This window comes from Helicoverpa zea, chromosome 20, assembly GCF_022581195.2.
Source record: "Helicoverpa zea isolate HzStark_Cry1AcR chromosome 20, ilHelZeax1.1, whole genome shotgun sequence".
Classification (NCBI taxonomy): domain Eukaryota; kingdom Metazoa; phylum Arthropoda; class Insecta; order Lepidoptera; family Noctuidae; genus Helicoverpa; species Helicoverpa zea.
Window position 1 is genome coordinate 4787999 of NC_061471.1, and position 23869 is coordinate 4811867.

A 23869-nucleotide genomic window follows, 5' to 3' on the forward strand; every position below is an offset into this window, starting at 1 on the left:
TTTAAACTGCCGAAATTGACTGAATCCTATTTATTTAACACAATCTACATTATTTAACACTGTTACTATATCTAAACTACATTTACGGAGGCAGAGGAATTTTCTCCAATTCTGATGCCTGTTCTGGTATCAGAGCTTCTTTGGGTTTCTTCCAATGATTCTCCTCCCATGGTAGCCTGTCTACACCAGTAGCCCAGTGGTGTATTCTACACCTAACATTTACTTTTTCTGTGTTATTGATCTGAAATTTACACAAGAAATACTCAAATGTGATGTACTATCATTACCAATATATTTATGCCTTGGAAAAACCAGCCTTGTGTTCTAGCTAGGATAGAAAGTTAGTGTCATTAAGCTAACAAACTAGAACTTTTGGCTTATTTTAGACAAAACTAGCTTTATTTCAATACTAGCAAGTTATTGAAGAATTTTTGCAACGCACTTCTCCAAAACAAGGGGAAGTACAATACTTTTTTTCATCTTTTATTATTTTATTATAGATCTGTATTTAGAAAACATGTTTATGTTGGTACCATACAAATATTTACTTACTGTAACAGTGACATAAAACTCCTTGTCTTGTAATGATAGATCTGGCCCTTTAATTTGTACAGGAGGCATCTCAATCGCATGTTCGGGTACAACAAAGCCTGATTTTCTAAAAGAAGCACTGATGTGCCAGGGTTCCAGTACCCAGGGTTCCATTTTGTTCATAGTGATTTGTAAAACTACACGAGATAAGCAGCCAATAGTCTGAAAGTAATAAATGGTGACATGAGAAAGAGCATTACTGTCAGAAATACTTCATTCCAATAACAATGTTATATCATTATTGCACAGTTTATTTCTTTTATGAATAAGCTTACCCTGTGTACATAGGGAGAACTATAGTTATCTCCAATCTTGGGCTTGTTTTCATTTGCTTTATACTTCTCCATGTTTTCTGGACTAGCATAGACAGCCAAGCCAGGCATAAGATAGTCGCGATAGGCCTGATTAGGGCGCAATGTTAATACATCTCCTTCATTGCCAACACCTTAAAAAAATACTCATAAGAATTTATAAAGGTCCCTTGCCAGTTGCCATATTTACAGGATTTGATGCAAATATAGAAAGAAGGCTTTCAGCTATTCTGAGGTATAAAATATGTTACTGCCAAGTTCAGCAATTAAACCACCATTGGGAATCAAAACCATGATCTTTCACATTTGTATTATTAGTAAAATTATTTACTTAAATATTATTTTCACTTACCATCAATAAATTGGTTAAGAATTACTTTTATGTCAGGTTTTTTCGTGATATTTGTATCTTCAACTAAATCATAAACAAAATGTCTGCCTCTCATTTTTTTAGGCCTTCCACCCTTTTTGTGTAGAGGAAATGGATTCGTCCGTTTTAAAATAAATGTGTTCTGAAAATTAATTAATTACGATTTGTCATGAGACACACACATCAATCTTATCTTTCGAGGATTTTAGGAGAAACAGGAGAAATACTCACAAAGAATCACTGAATAAAATGAATGTTTATAGGTACCTATACAATTCCAATAAAATAAATATATTAAGTGTCCTACAACATTTGTAAGTCTGTTTAAGACCCTTTAAAACCCAGGTTTTGTATGCAACTACATCTTTTATTTATTAAAACAACAGGAATTTGTATGAATTATGCTTTTTCTTACACTTTCATATACTTTCTTACTCTAAATTAAACATCTTCAGTTTGGAAAGTTGTAAATATATAAAACTTACCCTGGTCTGTTGGTGGAATACATTGGATGCAGTTGTTATAGCATTACTAATTACTGAGCGTAAGCCCAACATGGTAATCAAAAGGATAAAAAAGTCCTTTTTTATCGATGTACAAATAACGCTTCCAAAAGAAAACGACTAATCAAATCTTTTACTTTTTTAAGGTTAGATTTTGACGCCCTCGGCCCTCACTCACTGACAGACAGTGATTCGGACTGACACTTGACATATATATATATAGTTGACAGTCGCCAGTCACACAGACAATGTAAAAGAACAAGAACAAACATCGAGGGCACGCCGCACAGTGGATCCATTTTGAAAATTAGTGGACTTAGGCAACAAAGTTCCAATATCGATTCGATATTTTTTTATGTGATTCTTCATGATATTCCAAACAACTTTTACTCGTAACGTAACGTAACGTGAAATTTCTTCTAAAGTTGATCGTTTGTCTGAAAAAAATAAATTAGATTTTTTTGTATACCATACCATGTATATCCATATTACTATATTATAGTAAACAGGACTGCGCACCTTTATCCAAAAAACGAGCCGAGTGAAACAGTTAGTACGGAGGCCGTCTGTCCCTTTCTAATAGGGTGACTATGAGATTAAGCTATGTGGGACAAATCCGAATTTGCTAAGATTATTAAACACAGATTGGTATTGAAATTTTAACTTACGCAGTTTGTGACCTTAAAATACTAATATAGGCTTTTAATAATTAGCGGGAATTAGCAGTATAAAAGCAGGAAGATTTGAAGTGAAGACTGTTTTTTTTTTTTTTTGCTTCACATATAGACTGTTGAGCCGTTTATGTCGCCTTTCTTCATTTTTTGGGAAGCTATAACAATAGTACAACAGTTTTAAAATCCGTCACTCATATTTTTACTCATTACAAGAATTCATGGGCACCCTAGTTATTTGATTTACGAAAATGTTATTATTAGCTAACCTGTGGAACGATATATTGCAATCACCATAGGATTCACTTTTACAAAAGTATAAACGTTACACTTGTTCACCATTTTAATAGTTTAAATTGATTTAATACAAAAAATATAAACAAAATTTTAAATGCTGATTACGCGCCAAGAATGTTCAGGGTTACCGCTAGAAAATAAAAAAAAGCAAAATAAAAATTTATGTTGTTTATGTTTTATGAATAAATACGAATAAATTAATGCGATTGTTATTAATTTGTTGACTTACAATTGTTAAAATAAGATAAAAATATAAGTGATTCAATTGTTTTTTGGGAAGACAAAACTGTCGATCACAACATTTTTTTATGCTGGCAAGGTGTTAGAAAGAGACAAACGGCCTCCGTTCTAACTATCCCTCTCGGCTCGGATTTGCCTCTGTGTATTATGCAACCAATTTAGTACCTTATTGGCTTATTGCGTTGGAATAGAGTTCATTTTCGTAAATATATATTTTGAGCGTGCGCAATCTTGTTTAGTATATTACATCTATGGGAGCGAATCACGTTTATTTTTTTTTTCTTCAATTGTACGAATTAGGGCATGCAATTTCGGTAAAACAAAAATTACCAGTAAAAATTCGGTAATAAAAATATTTTTACCGGTAAACCGGTAAAACGGTAATTTTTGTAATTTTTTTTAAATGTGATATTATAACAATAAGATTGGGTAGTCTTAAAGCAAAAACTAAATGAATATGCAAAGTATAAGGTGGTAAACGTTTTTTGTGTCGTGGGCCGTAACAAAAAACATGTCAGTACCATCCGTACGCGATGTCGTCGACAAAATGCAAGAGAAACGGCTGCGATGGTACGGACATTAAAAAGGAGTGACACCTGAGGACACCGGCAATGTGAATGTGATACTCAATCTCAATATACCCGGTCAAAGGCGCAAAGGCAGGCCGAAACCGTGGTGGTTGAGTGTCGTAATGAATGACATGAAAATCTGCGAACTCGAAGAGGAAGATGTCTATTCAGGAGGATAGAGCGAAGTGGAAGAAGGAAGATACGGAAAGCCGACCCCGTCACAAGACGGGATAAACGCTAAGAATTACCGTAAAAAATATATTTTTCATTGAAGGGAAAGCCCTTTTTTATGGTAAATCATCAAATGACAGACTCTTTCTGTCTAAAACCCATGTTTTTTAGTAGGCGTTTTATGGACCAGGGTAGCGGTAACTCTTTCGAACAATCCCGCGGCCCCGGCAGGCCTTGGCCCTGCTGGGCCCCACTGGGTTTGCTGACATCTCCCTGAGGAGCCCGTGGAACAACGCGCGCCGCTGACACGGGTCTGTTGTCTATGCAGACTGTGGAACGATGAGCCACTCGAACTCACCGCCCACAGACCGACGCCTACGGTGGCCGGGAGTCGTCTCTCGACTAGTCTCGACCCTTGGCGCCCGTGGTGTCTTCCTGGTCCACTACAGCGGCTGGGATGAGAGGTGCTACTCGCAGTCGCTCCGCCGTCTCCTTCTCGAGCATGACTGCTTCGCAGAAGGGGCGACGGCTTCCCATTCCGTCTAGCTCCGGACCATGGCTTGAACCAGGGAAGGACGCAAAAGGTCGCCGCTGCCTATTGCCTCGATGACAACACGGCGGTACCCTTCCCAGGCAGTGCACACCTGGACTGTGTGCTCCACCGTGTCCTCAGAGCAGTCCGCATGGTAGTGAAGTAAAAGCCCTTGCTCAGTAAGGTCATAGAGTAGGTAAAATAAGCATTAGCTACATGTGTACCTAGTATGAGCTGACAGCTATGAGGAAAAACAGAATAACTGAATGAATACAATTTGTTTAGATTTTATAAATTAAGATGAGAAAGAAGATTTGTATCTAACCTAGAGATAGTTAAGGACACACAAGTTTACTTTTCTAAAAAACAGCAACTATAACACTCTTACAATACGTAATGTATGCAACATTACATTATATTCAGGCTACATAACAAAGATTTGACGTTAAATGAACAATTGCTATATTTTATCAGAAAAACGTAAAAACCGGTAAATTACCGGTTTCATATTATTTTTACCGGTAATTTAAAACCCGCAAAAATGGGCGATTTACCGGTAAAAATGAAACCGGTTAACCGGTATTGCATGCCCTAGTACGAATATGTTAGGTCTATGGCGTGAGTATATGATACCTAGGGTCATTCTCTATCCACAAAAAAATATACCAGCGCCAGCCATCCGCAGTCGCGCGAGTAATCATTCGGTAAAAAAATTATTATTTTCTATGATTTTTTTTTCCTTTTAAAATCAATTCAAAGTATATTTTCTGTCACACTTGGCGGTTTTCACCTTCTTCTTAGTTAAATATATAGTTTTAACAGCACATAGGTACTCATAACTAGTAATTTTGGCAGAGATTTAGTTATTACTGCATGTTATCGGTGGCACCTGCATTGTGATTGACAACTCATTTGTTTGTGCGCTCGTCTAAGCGTATAACTAATGAGTCATCGAAAAACGCTCGTCTCTGATTGGCTGAATAATTTTCAGTCATGTTAATATCTATACTATCGGACTCATCTCAAAGCTCAAAGTCGCTCAACGAGCTATGGAGAGGGCTATGCTCGGGGTTTCTCTACGTGATCGAATCCGAAATGAGGAGATCCGTAGACGAACTAAAGTCACCGATATAGCCCACCGGATTAGCAAGTTGAAGTGGCAATGGGCAGGCCATATTGCTCGCAGAGCAGATGGCCGATGGGGCCGAAAAGTGATGGAGTGGAGACCACGGACTAGCAAGCGCAGCGTAGGACATCCACCAACAAGGTGGACAGACGACCTTATAAAGGTCGCCGGAAGACGCTGGATGCAGGTCGCCTCCAACAGGTATCTGTGGAGATCTAAGGGGGAGGCCTATGTTTAGTAGTGGACGTCCTATGGCTGAGATGATGATGATGTTAATATGTTCACTACTTGAGTAATTAACACTGAATATAAATACAAAGACATTCATTAAGTCCCTCTAGTTTCGCTCTTGTCGCTTATTTGTGAACAAAGTGAAATACTTTTATTTTTATAGTTACGTTAGAAATATGGCTGGATTTTGTACCAACCTAGATCTTTTTGTGTGTGTGATTTGACAAATTATATGTTTCTATATGAACGTATAATTTCTGTTTTGAATACCACAGTTTCTGAAGAAGACAAAAACCTAATCAAGGAGTTCTGTCGGCTTTTTTGTGTAAGTCTAAATAAAAAGTGGATAGAGTCAAGTAGAAGCCAAAAAATTTTATGAATCGTGTAAATAATCGCATGTGGTTGGAAAAAAACATCAACTGGCTTGTTTATGACAGTGTTGACCTGAGAAGTGAGTTGGGCTTTTCGGACGCAGCCTTACCTGAGCCAGTGGATATGAATTCCCATGTTCCGAATCCTGCAGTATGTACTACGGACGCGGTATCATCTATAGAAAACGAGCACATAAAACCGCTTGAAGACTTAAGTAATAAGCAAAAAAAAGACTTTCTACTTCCATAGTAGAAGAAAATTCCGAGGAAGAGGTACAGCACTGGTACTTAACACAATCGAAAGACAACGGCAAAATGAATCTGGCAAAAGTAGTAGGTACCTTTCCATAGTAAAGTACTTAGCTCTTCGAATTTTTTTTCGAAAATTCGGTGACTCGTTTGTTATGCACTTAGACGAGCGCACAAACAAATGAGTTGTCATTCTCAATACAGGTGCCACCGATAACATGCAGTAATAACTAAACCTCTTCCAGAATTACTAGTTGTGAGTACCTATGTGCCATTTAAACTATATATATTAAACTAAGAAGAAGGTGAAAACAGCCAAGTGTGACAGAAAATATACTTTGAATTGATTTTAAAAGGCAAAAAATTTCATAGGAAATTTTATTTTTTTACCGAATGATTACTCGCGCGGCTGCGGATGGCTGGCGCTGGTATATTTTTTCGTGGATAGAGAATGACCCTAGGTATCATATACTCACGCCATAGATCTATAATAACATATTCGTACAATTGAAGAAAAAAAAATAAACGTTATTCGCTCCATACAAAAAAATCTAATTTATTTTTTTTCAGACAAACTATCAAATTTAGAAGAAATTTCACAAGAGCAAAAGTTGTTTGGAATATCATGAAGAATCACATAAAAAAATATCGAATCGATATTGGAACTTTGTTTCCTAAGTCCACTAATTTTCAATATGGATCCACTGTGCGCCGCAATAGTGGCGGTACGGTAAGTCCCCTCTTTGAGGAATGGCTCGGACGGAAGGAGTAATGGCACGTTCACCTTCCACGTGATGCAGGTCCTCACCGGCCATGGTTTGTCACCACTGGCCACTGTGCTGATAGACCGGACTCCGGAGAATGCGGTTTAGCTTGGGATGCCGTCCGTCGCCTCCTTCTGTGAAGAACTCATGCTAGAGAAAAAGGTGGCGTACCGCTTGAGAATTCGAACTTCTCATCCCAGACGCTTTGTGGAAGACACCAGGGCCACGGACCCCGGGTGTTGAGAGATGCAGAAAACTCCATGGGCCCCTATGGCCAAAGCCTACGGGGATTTTTTAAGTCACCGTGGCCCTGGTACAGAAAGGCTCAGGAAGTAAAAAATATTTTAAATATTAGTCACTGAGCTCGAAATAAATACATAAAATAGAATTAATGTCTCCTTTTTGGCGTGCGTCGGGCGTCGGGTAAAAGGTGAAAACGAGAAAGCATTTAAAGCAAGCATCATCCATTCATTTCACTCCTATTCATTCATTCATTCATTCATTCATCACTATATAATATTCTTTTGACTCATTGACTCGGTCGCTTGGTTCACAGAGTACTTTTTATATTATGAAATAGAGGTCCAACTCGACTACCAAACTAAGTAAGACAAGTGGCGCCTTCTGAACGCAGGTTTAAGAAACTATTTGTCAATATATATACATATAGCTACATAAAGCAGTGGTTACTGGGTCTAGGTAGATTTTTGTTTCTTTTTGTTTAATATTTATAAGATGTTTTTCAATAAATAAAACACTGATAACCTTTAATATAATTTATTTTTTTCTTTTAAAACATTTCATGTATAATTTTTTCGCTTTTAGCTTATAGGAATCCGTATCATCATCACACTCTCTCCTATTTATTAATATTTTATTAATATCTTTACAGTAATTGTAAATAAAGAATCTGCAGGATATATTGATTAAAAAGTCTATTAATTTTTCTTTATGAATTTCACATTTTATGAAATCGAATTTCAAATGTATAAATATTAATGTTTTGATGAAATCTTTTAAATATTTTTTTTCCAAACATTTTTTAATTATTGTGTAATTTATATCCTGCAGATTCGAAACACAATTTAAGAGAGAGTCGCTGGGACTGCAAAGCCATTTTTTATTAGCATACTCTCTATATTTTAAATAATCGTGTTCCTGATCGGACATTAAATTTTTTTTACATTCACTACAACCCTTGAAGACTTTCTTCTTAGCGGTTTTAATAAAATAACCGCTAACATATTGTAGCCCCCCAATTATACGGGGGTCGCTTTTGTCTTCAAGGGCTGTAAATTCAATGTCCGGAATCTCAGAGAGCTCACAATTTATTTGTTCTTTGCAGGCCCCGCTTGTGATGAGAACTTCATGCAAAGCGTGGCAATTATCTGCCTCACAATTTGTCCCTGGGGCATGGACACTAGATAGGCTGTTTATTAAAAGGCTGCTAAATGCTGCTTCAAATCCATCTGGAGTAGGGTTTACGTTGCGGCATCCTTGACTCCTTATCGATCCAAAAAAATTTTCTATTGGATCCTGATTCAGATGCCGCAACCAAACCGATGTCACTCCGTACTTCGCAGCAATTTTTTTTAAAAGCAGTTCTATTCCTTCTAGTGTCCATACCCAGTTACTTAAGGTGGGAACATACTCCACATTCGAGGTTTTTACATTCACAAATTTCATATTTTTTAAAAATATTTTTGCCTCCATCCATGTTTTGTGATGTATTGAGTTCGGCGTCGCAGGTCCCAGCAGTGGTTTACTGTGCTTCCTTTTCCCGAAGCTTCCGTTAATGGAGTCAAAAAGTTTGTCAAAAAACAAGATGACGTCCGCTGTATTTTGCGCATCTTGAGAGATTATTCCTTTTTCTGCAAAAAAATAAGAAAAAAAATATTAATAAATATTCCTCACACGTTCTTACAACGCAATCTAGTCCCAAACAAAGCATTGCTTGCTTGTAATTTGGGTACAGCAGACAACCAATAAATGAACTTATATAAATATAAATATTTTATAAATAACATAACATAGTGTACATATGTAGAAACACCCACACACATAAATGTTTGACTTATGCGGGAATCGAACCCGCGACCTCCTGTGGCAGGCAGATACACTGGCTACTATGGCATCTAGTCATCAATAAGAAACTTGTTATTATTAAATCTGAACTGGGAGCAGTTTTTAATTTGTGAAAACTTTTACTATACAATCTTCCGCCCGCGGTTCTACCGCATCCCGTGAAAGCTACTTCGCGCACCCAGATTAAAAGTCACTTTTAGTCTTCCTCAATAAATGAGCTATCTAACGGTGAAAGATTATTTCAAATTAGACCTGATCGACCTTGGTGATTGGATTGGTTCTTCAGATTAGCATGGTTAAGAAAACATACAAACAAAAAAATCTTCAGCTTTATAATATATAAGTATCGATAAAATAATGCAATGTGAAAACATTATGTAATAAAGTTTATTTACCTGCTAGGTAGCCCATATTTGATGCTACAGTTTGGCTGAATAGTTGCGTAGCAAATTTAACTTTCATCCGTGGAATTTTACTGGGAATGCAGTGGGAGTCTGTTAATTTTGGCACCAGTCTTATGCCTTTGTAGCCTGGGTTTTCTTGGTGCAGTGCAGTTATGTGTTCCCACTTTGCCATTAGCATTTTGTTGTCTTTTTTATATAGTAGATTTTTCGTTATTAAATTATTTCTTATACATTTCATTAAGTGAGGTGGGTCATACAAGGGAATGATTTCCTGTTTATTTATTAAAATAATATTTCCCTCAGGTTCTTCTGATTTTCTTAACAGAATACCTCTTGTTTCTTGTAACAAGAATTTAATGCAGTTAACATTATTTGTTCCTTGGTCGCACACTGTTGCTACCACATTAAGACCAGCATTTTGTAGTTCTGTGATGACAGCCTTTAATTGTTTTGCCAGTTCTGGTCCCTTTGTGGCAGACTGAGAAAATGTGTATGCAACGGGTTGCTTATAATTTTTTATAAGTCCTCTTATCATAAATACCTGCGCATGATCTGCATACTCAGGCAGTGTCTCTTGCCCATTGGTTACAAACCCACTCACTCTGTCCTTCCTTTCATTGTATGCCACATTCGGTTTTAGTGACATTTCGTCAAAAAGAACCACACATAATTTGTGCTCTGGTTTCATTTTAAGTGTGGCTTTTTTTATTTGTGCCATCAAATTTTTATTGATACCAGCATTTATATCTGCCATATTAATTAATTTTATTAAAATTTGGCGTGATGGCAGGATAAAGATTTTCCTCAGGAATCTGTATCCTTTTGGGCTTTGCTTGAGGATAGTCAAAGCTACAATTTTTTCCTCTAATGTGAAACGCCGGCCTTTTTTTTCCTTTTTGTGCTCCCTGAACTGCAGCAAAGTTAAAATTTTTGATGTGCTAGACATTTTGTCTAGAGTTTCTAAAAATTGAGGGTTTGTAGTAATATTTTGCAGGGCCTTGATCTTGATTGCCTGCTTTTTAACCTTGCTACGGCATTTGCTGAGTTTCACACCAACTTGCAGCATTTTCTGATACAGAGCACGCTCAGTTTTCGTAACAGCAACCTGTTTTACCGCCTTCTTACTAACACATTTAACTTTGCGATGCACTGAAAAAATAATAAGAATCATATGAATAAAAATTGCAGAATTTAAGAGTACATATGAGTGAGATAGCATCAAAGCTAGTTGTGTGTGAAAGTATCCCATGATTGAAATATGTATTAAATCTATAAATCAGTACCTAGTTAATAAACCATGATAGTGAGTGTAACAAGCAAACTCAGCTTTGAAGTTATTAAGTTTGATTACAATTGTGTTGCTTACCAAGATCTTTCACCACCTCAACATTTTCTTCTTCACTATGAGGCTGTCTATCACTGTGTACAGACTGAGATTCTGAAGTGACAGGATCTGAAAGGTCATTAACATATTTGGTAAGAAATGTGTGCCTATTATATACAAACCAATTAAGCTGATGATCATTACCATCATCATGAATGTAGCAGTTCATATTGAGTAACCATTATTTGAATCATATTGAATTAATTAAAGCCAGCCCACTACTAGACAAAGTTACTTTTTCTTTTATATAGTTTATAATATCAACTAGCGACCCGCCCCGGCTTCGCACGGGATAACAGTATTTCCCCAGTATTTAATGTATGTTATTATACATAAAAACCTTCCTCTTGAATCACTCTACCTATTACAAAAAACCGCATCAAAATCCGTTGCGTAGTTTTAAAGATTTGAGCGTTCATAGGGACATACAACATGACACATGACAGAAAAAGCGACTTTGTTTTATACTATGTAGTGATAAGGATGTTAACATTTTAGGACTTATGCATATGACATATAAATGTAATTTAACAAACTGTATTTCATCAATCACTCTTGTCTTAAGGGATAGGTTTATAGAGAGGCTAGTTTACTTTAATTGTTTGCAAAATTATAACTCAGGAACAACAAAAATAATTCAATTTAAGATGATTTTAAGGTAAATTAGCACATTTATCGAGAGAGGCTACATTTTATCCGGGCGCATGAAGGAGTTCCAGGACAGAATATGTGTAAAATAATTGCTGATTAAATGCTTGTATGTAGGATCACTCACCAAGATTCTCTTTCATTTGTACATCTTCAATTGAACCTTGTGAGTGTATATGTAGATGCGCAGGTTCTGTAAATAATAATATTCAGTGATTAGTATATGTTATTATTACATCATTTATTGCTAGTGTCTATCTATCAATTACACTATATGCTGTCCGCATGGGTGCCGCATATTATGCACAAATATGTTGACATTATTGAAAAGAAACAAGTATTAAACAAAACAAAGTAATACAAAAGTAAATTATTTCAGACATGGTAATGGTTTTTTGTATGCCTAAGTGAGAGTAGTAGAAATCATAATTGACATGTACCTTGAAAACTAGACGTTATGGATACCACATATTATGTTTGGAACATTTGATCTATGATTCATTACCTATTCATTCAGTCAAGAGGGTACCAAAATTGTGTAATGCAGTGCTATTTAAGTATTACAACAAATTAAAAATAGCAAAGGATTTTTGGTAAATGTGACATTCAAGTTACTCAATTTCAGCCTAATTTGTAGGAATAAATGATCTTTGAAATAACTTCACTCAAAAATGGCTGGACCGATTTGGTTGAAATTTGGTATGTAGATAGGTGATACCCTGGATTAAGACATAGGCCACTTTTTATCAATACACCATGCGGACGAAGCCGCAAGTGGAAGCTAGTACATACGTAATGTAAATGTATGTATGTATGTATAAAAATGAATTGCTTGTTTATATGTATATGATAAAATATACCTTTTGATGTAGACGGTCCTGAAATCTGAAGAGGTCTTAGTGCTCTTTTTTCAATGCTGAATTTCGAGCAAGATAATCCTGTAAACAACGATAAAATAATATGAATTATAAATATAGTAAATTTTGAAATGTAATATAGAAACTCTTGTATGACATACTGCGTACATACAGAAATTGTGGCTCCAAAGAAATCTCTATTCAGATGTTTTAGACTTACTGCAGCTTTTCATTTTGTGATTTGGAAAGTTTACTTTAAACTCAAATAACATGACTGTTTATTTCTTTCTAACATCAACTCTAGAAATTTGAGACTTAGGTACTCTTTAAGGTAAACAGGTACCTTAATTTGGGTATTTTACTAAAACTAACCTGGCATGTTTTTTGTAGGTACAGCTCCTTTGGCAAGTCGGTTATTCCGGCACCAATATTTTGGTTCGAAATGATCATTACAGACGCGGCGGTATTTGAAAATATGGTTATTTTCAAGTTGCAAAATGTCACCACCAATATGAAAGACCCATGTATTAAATAGCTGCCTATCCTTATCTGGATTAGGGAATTTATGTAAATACCCCGTAGTGTCTGAAAAAAAGGGTAACAAGTTAGAATTCAGTGGAGTCGTGACAAAATGACGACTATTTGTTTTAAGGATGTTGATAAATGCTTACCTAAGCCATTTGTACATCCGGGAACACAACACTTTCTATTAGACATGATAAATATTAATTATCACAAAACGGGTCAACGAGTCCTATCTCAAGCACAAAATTCACAAGATTTCGATCACCTCAAGCACAAAATCGACACGGCCGAAGGAGCAGAGGCTCAACTTAACGGACTTAGGTGGATAAAGCACTAATAGGGATAAAAATCTGGAAAAACAAACAAGACACCGAAAAGCACTTCAGCGCAAACCGGCAGCCAAATTTGTTTGATTGACAATTTTTGCATAATGTTGCATGTAGAAAATGGATTTAATGTTGCCAGTAGAAAATAAATTCTTGAATTTTATTTTATTTCTGGCTAATTGATAATAAACATTAAATTTTAGTAATTGCTTCAATATGCAACTCAAAATTTTTATTATTTATTTTTTTATTTTAGCTGAAAAAAAAGATAGGGTAAGAGTAGAACCAATAAAAGATGTGATAGCGCCCTCTTACACACCTAAGCATAACTACTACGCAATCGCGCATCATCGTCATTACAAATAACGCCATCTATATTTCAGTTTCTTTAATATCTTACATTATAATACTACCAAATTAAAATGACACTTCCATGTAAGGACCTCAATGTATTTACTGTCTCACTTCATTTTGCAGACCTATAATGATACGTTTTCTCGTTTGCCACTATTAAGATTGTCACCCCTGGCTTGGTTGATGCAAAAAAATAATTAAGGCGACGATTACGATTATCGTAATACGAATATCAAACGTTTGTTGTAATTGATTTGGCATCGTTTTACAAGATAGAAGTTGTGTTAAGTATAGTTTTACAATTATGGAAGACGAGACGAGTTCAGATTTGCAGGTAATACTTCTCGAAAGATTTTACGAGGTTATAGATTTTGATGTTTTCAATGTTTCAAGTGCATAATTATATTTGTTGTAGAAGTGTTTATCCGATGGACCGATGGATACGGACGAAGGTCCTCTTATTAATGAGAACTCAAATGGATTGTCGCATTTGTTGACGGAGGGCGAGTTCAACAGTGTCGAGGCGGCGGTGGACGAGTCGTCAGCATCGAATCAAGGTTTCCTCAATGCGGTGGAGCTGTCTGCGGGTAGCGTTGGCGACTACCTGGACAACAACACAGACGGGTTCAACACAGACCCATTCGATGTGGGCGATAACGCGGTCACATTTCCCAGCGACTCGCTCAATAACGTGCTCACCGACGGCGACTCGCTTCTTAGTGACACAGCGTTTAAGGCTCCCTCTGAAACTGATGGTGATGTTACAGAAAGTCAGAAGGCGACGGTGGATACTGATTTTGAAGTCAGTGAGCTGTCTGATGCTGGCTATTCATTGCCAGCTGATGACATGACACAAACAAAAACAGATGACAGCGCTGATAATGTTGCTGAGGTGAAGGCGCAAGCGACAGCAGAGCCTGACTTAGAACAAGCTGAGGACTCTAGTAGTACTCCAGCTATCAAAACTGATCAACCAAACATAGAAATGGATGAGGTATGATGTTCATATTATTTGTTTTATTGCTTCGTAGCAGTGGTTACAATTCTGATTATAATAGGCTAACTTAATATTTATGTGCAATTTCATAGTAGCGATATTCAGTTTGAATCTGTGTTGTTGTTTGTCCTATATTATATGAGATTTAAGGCACACGCTTGCTTCAGTTTTGGCTTAGTTTACTGTAAAATAATAATGTTAAGTTTTACTTTCTGTCCTTTTTATAGTTATTATTGACAACAGTTTAAAACATTGCTTCAACTGATATATTTTTAAAATAAACTGGCTCATGGTATTTTTATGTCTTTCTCACTGTTGTGCCTTTATTTCTAAGGATATTAGTCTTTGTATCACTTTCACCTAAAGTTTTTTTTATTGGTGAATTAATTTTATACTCAATTGTTGAAGTGGAGTGGTGAAGGGCGGGCGTTTTGGGGGCTGTCTTTTGTTTTTGACGTTCGAAAAGTGCTGATTTATCAGTCTAATTTGAATAAACGATTTTGAGTTTGAGTTTGAATATAAATTTTGCCTCTTTTTTGCAGATTATAATATTTTTTCTTTAGAATTCAATGCATGTATGTTATGATAGCAAGTTTTTTTTTTAATTTAGCAGTCTGTACCAGTGACGGAGGCACCAGTTGAGCCCATACAGGAAATGGAAGAATCTGAGGCTACAAGCCAACCACAAGTTGTATGTAGACTTCTCATTACTAGTGTATGTAGTGTCTTTCTGCAAACAAATGCAATAATTATTACTTCTGTTACAGCCTGAAAAAAATGATGAGGAAACTAAAATTAAAGAGGATAATGCTACACCAACTAAAAAATCCAAGGTAAAGTAACCTTACAAAAATCAAAGCTAAAAGATACTTCGTAAACTATGCTGTACACATGCAATTTTTTATATTATTTATATTCTTACTTATCATTTGCTTATCTTATAACTGTGCTTTTGAATAAAAGATGGGTGGTGCAGAAGAGACAGAAGTTGTGTCAGAAGATGAATTACCTGAGGTTCAGAAGCCAAGTATAAAGGATGCGGAGAATGTGTCCGATGATGAGCTGCCAGGACCCAAGCCTGCTGAGCTTCCTGCTGACACAGAGGTGATATGTCTTTCCTATTTTATTACCATACCTGCCATTTTAATCACTCATATAATGTTAATGTAAAGAAATGGCATGTTAAATATCTTGATTACTGCCAATACTTAGGCCCAAGTTCACCAATAACATAAACAAACATCTGTCCATATTCTGAAAACAAATATTTGCTATTAATTTGTATGTTTATATTAAGAAAATCTGAGGTTTATGTGGTTGGTGACAACAGGCCTAAGTAACATAATACAAACAAAGATAAGTTTTGTTCTAGGTTGTATCTGAAGATGAATTGCCAGCTTCTAAGAAGGAGACGAAAGAGTCCCGTAAACGTAAGACTGAAGATGAGCGCGATGGCTATGATCCTGGATCACCCACATCTGAGAATGAATCCTCTAACAAGAAACAGGCTGTGGCAAAGGTATCAACATACTTAGTGTTTGACCACATATTTCTGTAGTTTGACTTCAATGAGAATATAATGCATCAATTGATATTTTAAATATGTCAATGATTTACTTTCCATAAATTTGTACATTTAACATACATACATGTATAAAGCTATACATTGTGTATATATACTACTTCTTTCCACCCTTAGTGTAATTTTATTTTCATATCAATAATATGTTCTTATTCAATACAGAATGGAGAAAGCAAGCCAGTGCCTTCTGAAAAGAGATCTTCAATTGATGAAAAACCAAAGAAGAAATTGCCTGAACTTGACAAATACTGGAAAGTTGTCAATGATGACCCAACTGATTTTACTGGATGGACGTACTTGCTACAATACGTTGATCAAGAGGTACTTTCATGTTTTCAAAATATATCTTAATAACTAGAAAATATAACAATATGATGAAAACTGTCGCTAATCTTATTGCTTTATGAAGCAATGAGAACTGAATTCTATTGACGATTGGCAAGGGCCAACTGATTACTGCACTACAAAATAACGACGTGTGTATATACAGTAGAAGCAGGATGTAACGAATTATACTTCTCTTACAGAGCGACGTGGAGGCGGCTCGCGAAGCGTACGACGCTTTTCTGTCACACTACCCGTATTGTTACGGCTACTGGAGGAAATACGCTGACTACGAGAAACGTAAAGGAAGTAAAAAGAAGTGCCTCGAAGTGAGTACTACCACCGCCAGGTTGATACATTGTTTATAATTATTTTCAAATGACACGGTGACTGGCTAGGCAGTCCACCCGATGATCTGTCGTATTATATGATGTGCGTTAACACTTGGATTTTGAAATGTTTTAGTCATAACTGGTATTTTGCAATTATTTTTTTTCCCAACAGTGCAACGAGCTCCACGATGTTCGTAAGGCAAAGTCGTCCGTTCGCACCGGAAAATTCTATAACCATCACATAGATTTCGTTCTAGTGATTCATTTTTTGTGGTGTATATTTTGTATTCTAGTGCATATATTTATAATACTTTGTACACGCATGATGTATTGTAATACTTGTTCATGTATTAATATTTAAGTAAGCACTTAATTAATGGTGGATATAATTAAGATTAAGTTTAATGACTAATCCATGGTATCATGGAACGCAGCAGATCTTCGTATTTAGCCATTGAATGGCGTTAGTATCGGAAGAGTGCGGCGCGGTGGTCGACAGCGTCCCGGCGCGCCGACAGCGAACAGGTGTAATATGCCCAGACAAACATTTTATATACGATAGACAAGCGAGACGTCGCGTCCGCCGCCATCGTCTGTCGCTCGCTCAGTCCGCGCACTCATGCCGCGTACATGACGCGACGCCACGTCTCGCTTATTCTATTCAAAATTATATGACACATAATATATGCTATTCAATATTCCCTTGCTTCATAGTGTCGCAGTGAGAATGGCGACGCTTGCACACGCGTGGAACTCGTTTGATACACGGTCTCGTGTTACAGGTGTTGGAAAGAGGACTCAAAGCCATCCCACTGTCGGTGGATCTGTGGATACATTTTCTAAATCATATAAAGACGACGAGGACTGAGGACCATGCCTACATTCGCTCGCAATATGAGAGGGCCATAGGTAAGACATCCAAATTATATTTATATTTTACATGGAAAGACCATTATCCCTCAGGCATCTTATTATATCGAGCTACAAACCAAGTATTATTTCTGAAGAAATTAATTACCGTTCTATGCTGCGATTCGTGAGTTGACTATGTCAAATCACATGGATTAACGACTGATTTCGAACATGATCGGTTGACAACATATCAATTTCGGGACCTGTCTTACTGCATATTCGCGTACTTTATTTAAATATTGTCTTCTTGTGTACGACCTTTTTGCTCGAGCAAAATTTATTTATTTCCTATCCTAGAGGAAAGAGCTACGCGGCGTGATAAAAACAATCATACTAGAGCGAAGGTAACTATGCTTTGTGTGCAGTTAAATATTTATTTATTTTAAGGACTTCTATCATCATGAGTTATATAAAAGTGAACATCGAAAGTTAGCGGGATTGTCTGTTGAAATGATGTGTATTACAATATTGTGGGTATATAACGTAATGAATCTTGTTTACAGAGGCGTGTGGTCTAGAGTTCCGTTCCGATCGTCTGTGGGAATCTTACATCAAGTGGGAAGCTGAGAACGGATCGGCTCTTAACGTCACCAATATTTATGATCGACTTTTGGCAACACCCACCCTTGGATATACTTCACATTTCGACAAGTTTGTACAAATGCCATTTTTATGCTTCAATAAATATTGTCCGCGGTAATTATGATCTGTTCAAGTTATAGCTTCGATTGACTTGCATTTTAATCATTTTTAATACTTTTGTGTTGTTATTAGCTTATATTGGTGCTTGAAATATTTAAACGCTTAAAGCACAGTGAAATGAAATTTTATTTAATGTAAGAAATAACAGAGAGAAATAAGAGCACTCTTGTATTGTTTTTATTTACAGTCCTGACACTCCCGTTAGATAACCGATAAGCATCGATATCGCCTAACTTTGTTTATACTATTTGATATATTGTTTGAATTGTAATGTTCGTCTGACGAAGCTATTGTAAGCATATGCGACGGATAGTCTTTACATTTACGATTATTCATAAACTAATCGCTTTATTCTTTCCACACACTCTGTGACAGTGGTGTTATTGTATTCTACATTATGATTTGCATCAAATTGATCTGTCTTTATATTTCTTCCGGTATCCAAACATTTTTTAATGTCTTCTATTTATACTCTCTATTTGTGTATAAGTATGTATGTATGTAATTTTCTATTGAAGGTATATTGCAAATCAATATAGCTACAGTCTCCAATGTTACTGACCGGAGACTGCCATTAGATTCAAATTTATCTTTAATATTATATACTTTAGTATGTAAAATAACTGTCGTGCTACGATACGATATGATATAGATGGCCTACATAATTCAAAATCATATCGGTCTTTATTCACAAAGGCAATGTGAGCACGTTCAAGGAAGATGCGATGAGCTGTCACCAACTCTTTTGGGCATACTCTACCGCACTTTACAGTTCCCGTTAATAACATTGCTACTCCGAACTTAGCCATTTGGAACGCACCTGCAGAGTGATTTCTTCATACATTTGTTGGCGCAGTTCGGACAAGCAAAGCTAGATGAGGACTGTTTAGTCGTCAGCATATAACTTGGCAAGGATTTTCTTGAATTCGGTAATTTCCTGCGTCGTCTTCTTATACAAAAGGTGTTCCGTTTTATGAATAGTGCATTAATCTCTGATTATTGCCATAAATTATTTGTACACACTAGCTATTTCCCGCAGTTTCACTTGCGTCCCTTGGAACTTTTCCGGACACTGACAAAATCTAGTTACATACTCGTCTGAATTCCAGTTACCAATTTTTCGAATCGGTTCAGAGCATTTTTTCGCTTGTCTCTTCTTCTAATCTATACTTTTTTGTATTTAATTTTTATTTATATACTTTAGACGTATTTGATGTCTGTTTGGAAGTAACCAAGCACTTTTCACCTAACGATTCTGCCAAATTATATGCCGATGCCGGGACCTATACCTCTGTATTGTACTTGAATGTAAGTGGTGTTATTGTTCAGTTTCCAAGAGCACGTGATGTCGGAGCCGGTGGCGGGCGTGGTGTCTCGCGCGGAGCTGGTGCGGCTGCGCGGGGAGGTGCGGGACGCCGCCGGCGCCGCGCCGCAGCTCGACCTGCCGCCCGGGGAGGATGAGCCGCTTGATCATGTCGTAAGTAGTTTTTGCCTTTATACAATACTAGCTTCTTTACATTTCACCCGCATCCCGTGGGTAGTAATGCCCGTACCGGGATAAATTATAACCTATGTTACCTACTTGCAGATAATGTAGCTTTCTAATGGTGAAAGAATTTTTAAAATCGGTCCATTGGTTTTTGGATTTATTACAAACAAACAATATTTCTTTAACACAATTTTTACAATTGTATAAGTTAGTAGCAGCTTAGTTTTCAGAATATTAACTGTCACAGTAAATGTATTGTACTTGTATTTATACCACTTTTATCTAGAACAACTCTCGATAGAAAAAAAGTGTAAATTGGTATATTTGCCAGGATGTGTTCATTGAATACTGTAGTACTGTCCAGTTCCACACTGCTAAAGTACCTACAAATATTTACAAGTTATTGTTGCTTACCAGGCATCGGAGGAAGAGGCACAAGCCATCAAAGAGCGCATCATAGCCGCTCGTCGCAAAGTACACAAAACTACCGGAGAACAAGTCGCAGCCAGGTGGACGTTTGAAGAAGGAGTAAGTTTAATAACTGATTGATAACCCTTTATGTAAAATTGTTTTGTGTGTCCGTGCAAGTTTGATGTACAAATTAATATGAAATCACCACTTTGATGAGGTTCGCGAACATTTTAGTACGGTTAGTTACCCTACTAGGTCCGTATGTCATGAACCGTGATAGTTGAGAGTTGAGATTTAGTTGTTACTAACAAACGTAATTTTTTTTACCCTTTTATACATAACGGCACAGAACTCGGTTTTATTATCATAATGTAGCATTTTTTACCACCGACAAATTTATTTTTTCCTATATAGAATTGTATTAACAAATGTCCAATTTCAGATCAAGCGGCCGTACTTCCACGTGAAGCCTTTAGAGCGGTGCCAGCTGAAGAACTGGAAGTCATACCTGGAATGGGAGAAGCAGCACGGCTCGCTCAAGCGGGCGCTGGTGCTGCACGAGCGCTGCCTCATAGCCTGTGCTCTTTATGAAGAGTTCTGGATGAGGGTAGGTTTTGGTAGAACTGGTGTAGGAATTCAGTAGACATATGAGTAATTTGAACAAATCTTCAATTTAACTATCATTGTCTCCTTTACAAGCGACTCATTGTCATCATCCTCCTGCCCTTACCCCATTTTTTTTTATTTTGTGTTGGCGCAGCATGTTTCCTTTTTCCATACTCTTCTGTCTGCTGTTATCTCACAAGTCACATTCTTTCTAGCTATGTTGACTTTCACATAAACCATCCATCGTTTTTCGGTTGTCCCTTTCCACTATATCCATCCACATTCATGCTCATCAACTTCCTCACAGGATCCTTCTTCCTCCTCATCACTTTTGACTTCAATATTAATTATTTTCACAAATAACATAAAATTAAATTTCGCAGCTGATTAAATTCCTAGAAGAGCGCATAGAGAGCAACCCCGAGCTTGTAGCCGTCGAGCGCGAGGTGTTAGAGCGAGCGTGCTCCGTGCATCACCTCGACAAGCCCGAGCTGCACCTGCACTGGGCGCACTTCGAGGAGGCACACGGCAACCAGGCCAAGGCTGCTGACATACTCGACCGCATCGAGAAGACCTGCCCTAATCTAGTGCAGATACAGTACCGGTATGTTAAACCTGATACGCTAATGTTTGTTATTTTTAGAATCAGAAAAATAATGTTATTAGAAAACAATAAGTTTATAGGTTGCAAACACAAGAGTCGAATAATTATACTAGCCCATTGCTCCATTAACAAATATTGGTGATGTGCGTGGCACATAAAATCAACTGGGCTGTTTGTATCACACTTAACAAATTTGTATATTTGAAGGGCATAAAAATGAACTACATAAAAGAAGGAAGGTGACATTATCTGTAAACCTGCCATAACATCATATATATTATATAATAATACTTATCATTTATTTTGTTTGCTTGTGTTTTTTTTTTCATTTTATTTTGTTCTCCAGCCGCGTAAACTTAGAACGTCGTCGCGGCGACTACGACAAATGCGTGCAACTATACGAGGGCTACATCGCGGCCGCCAAGAGCAAGGCGGTCGCCTCAGCTCTGGCCATCAAGTTCGCGCGCTTCCTGTTCCACGTGCGCGCGCAGCCCGCCGCCGCCCGCGCCGCGCTCGACGCCGCCGTGCTGCGGGACCCGCTCAACGCGAGGCTGCATGCTCAGCGCCTCGACCTCGCGCTGCATACGCCCGGGACGCCTTATGAGGAGCTCGATGGTATGTACTATTCACCATCCTCCGAGCCTTTTCCCAAACATGTTGGGGTCGGGCTCGATGGTATGTACTATTATGGACTATTAATTACTAGCGACCCGCTTCGACTTCGTACGGCATAACAATATTTCCATACTATTTAATGCATGTTATTATGAATATAAACCTTCATCTTTAATCAATCTATCTATTAAAAAAAACGCATGAAAATCGGTTGGGTAGTTATGAAGTTTTTAACGTACAAAGGGACACCTTGACAGATAAAGCGACATTGTTTTATATTACGTAGTGATTATTAATGAGGGTATGGTGCTTGTTGATATATTAGTGTCTTGCTTGCTAGTGCCTTGCTTTCCTCTCGCGAAACTAGCTCAGCAATAATATTAATTTGGTCTATTAATCAATAAAGGTAATGTCTTAAGTTAACCTGATCCTTATTGTGTAACAGAGCTGGTATCGTCATACGGCAAGCAGGAGGGCGCGGAGCCCGAGGCATGCGCGATGCTGGCGTGGCGGCGCCGCGAGCTGGCGGAGGAGCTGGGCAGCGCGGCCGCCGCTCGCGACGCTCACGCGCACGCGCGGGCGCTCGCCAAGCATCTGCGCAAGCGAGCCCGCAAGGACAAGCACGACCCGCCGCCGCCGCCTACGTAAGCACTACTCACTTATAGTCAAGAAACTAGCTGTTGAACACGATTTCAACCGCATCTCAAGAGATTTATTTCATATACTTTACCGGTATAATACATATTTAGCAGAAAGAGTGCAGCTTCCTAACAGTGTCATTATTATTGAAATCGGTGCAATAGATCCTGAGCCTATTTAATACAAACAAACAATCAAATATTTTCTCTTTATATAAATATATAGAAATCTGTTGATCTGTTGTTCTGGATTTAATCAACCACGTTGAGCTGGCCTATACCTACTTCAAGACAGACAGATATCATAACTTGTTGTTTCTATGAACAGTAGCACATGCGCCGACTCAAACAAGAAGAAAGAGTGCGCAGCTGCTCCCGCCAACAGCGCGGCGTCACCAGGTGGCGGCAGCTACTACCAGGCGCCGGCGGCGACGCAGTCCTACGAGCAGCCGTACGCGCAGCCCTACCAGCCCGCCTGGGGCTACCAGCAGGCGCCCGGTCCCTACCAGCACCACCCGCACCCCTGGCCGCAGTACCCCAACTACTATTAGACGACACACACACGGCGCAATTACATATTAATAAATTTTACTGAATGAATTTATGTGTATTCATTTGTTTTATTTTTATTCCCGTATTAGTCCCCAGGCCGGCGAACAAATTTTTTTTTGATACATATACATTTAAGACTTTGTGAGTGCCTTCCTTACGATGAGTCCGACAAACTTTTCGAATGCGCAAATTTTGGTGCCGCTGCGTTTTTTAATGCTTGACTCCTGAAATTGTCGATATGACGTCACTGTGGCTCTTCGTACATACACGTTTCATTTTTTGAGATTCGTTTAATAAAGTTAACTAGAGAATGGTGGTCAACTTGTCCGATAAAGATCGTGCTGCGTTTGGAGTGTCCACCATCCTGAAAATGTCGGTATGACGTCACTACGACTCTTCGTACATACACGTCTCATTTTTTGAGGTTTGTTTAATAAAGTTAACTAGAAAATTGTGGTCAACTTGTCCGATAAAGATCATGCTGCGTCTGGAGTGTCCACCATCCGAAACATGTCGATATGACGTC

At 37.7% G+C, this 23869-nt stretch overlaps 2 protein-coding genes and 1 long non-coding RNA gene across 6 annotated transcripts; 2 read left to right on the plus strand and 1 right to left on the minus strand.

Moving 5' to 3' along the window:
* Positions 1-15: 15 nt before the first annotated feature.
* On the minus strand, positions 16-1979 carry LOC124640364 (39S ribosomal protein L9, mitochondrial). Its single transcript, XM_047178103.1, has 5 exons — positions 1758-1979; positions 1255-1414; positions 867-1036; positions 553-753; positions 16-241 (listed from the first exon to the last, which is right to left on the minus strand). Exons 1-5 carry the CDS (start codon positions 1827-1829, stop codon positions 83-85), a joined length of 762 nt encoding a protein of 253 aa, XP_047034059.1. The 5' UTR covers positions 1830-1979; the 3' UTR covers positions 16-82.
* A 3602-nt stretch (positions 1980-5581) lies between these two features.
* On the plus strand, positions 5582-7772 carry LOC124639948. Its single transcript, XR_006985512.1, has 2 exons — positions 5582-6693; positions 6803-7772. It is a non-coding gene; the product is annotated as an uncharacterized LOC124639948 (long non-coding RNA).
* A 5966-nt stretch (positions 7773-13738) lies between these two features.
* On the plus strand, positions 13739-23401 carry LOC124639946 (pre-mRNA-processing factor 39). 4 transcript variants are annotated; one of them, XM_047177472.1, is made up of 18 exons: positions 13739-13913; positions 13995-14136; positions 14347-14573; positions 15187-15267; positions 15344-15409; positions 15540-15680; positions 15949-16095; positions 16321-16479; positions 16686-16811; positions 17597-17723; positions 18230-18377; positions 19758-19905; positions 20335-20445; positions 20771-20935; positions 21318-21538; positions 21885-22153; positions 22599-22797; positions 23120-23401. In XM_047177472.1, the coding sequence occupies exons 1-18, from the start codon at positions 13884-13886 to the stop codon at positions 23340-23342; spliced, it is 2730 nt and encodes a 909-aa protein (XP_047033428.1). In that variant the 5' UTR covers positions 13739-13883; the 3' UTR covers positions 23343-23401. The 4 variants fall into 4 exon arrangements, with proteins under 4 accessions (XP_047033428.1, XP_047033425.1, XP_047033426.1 ...); XM_047177469.1 differs by having other exon boundaries at positions 13995-14573; XM_047177470.1 differs by having other exon boundaries at positions 13995-14573; positions 23123-23401.
* The last annotated feature ends 468 nt before the right edge of the window (positions 23402-23869 follow it).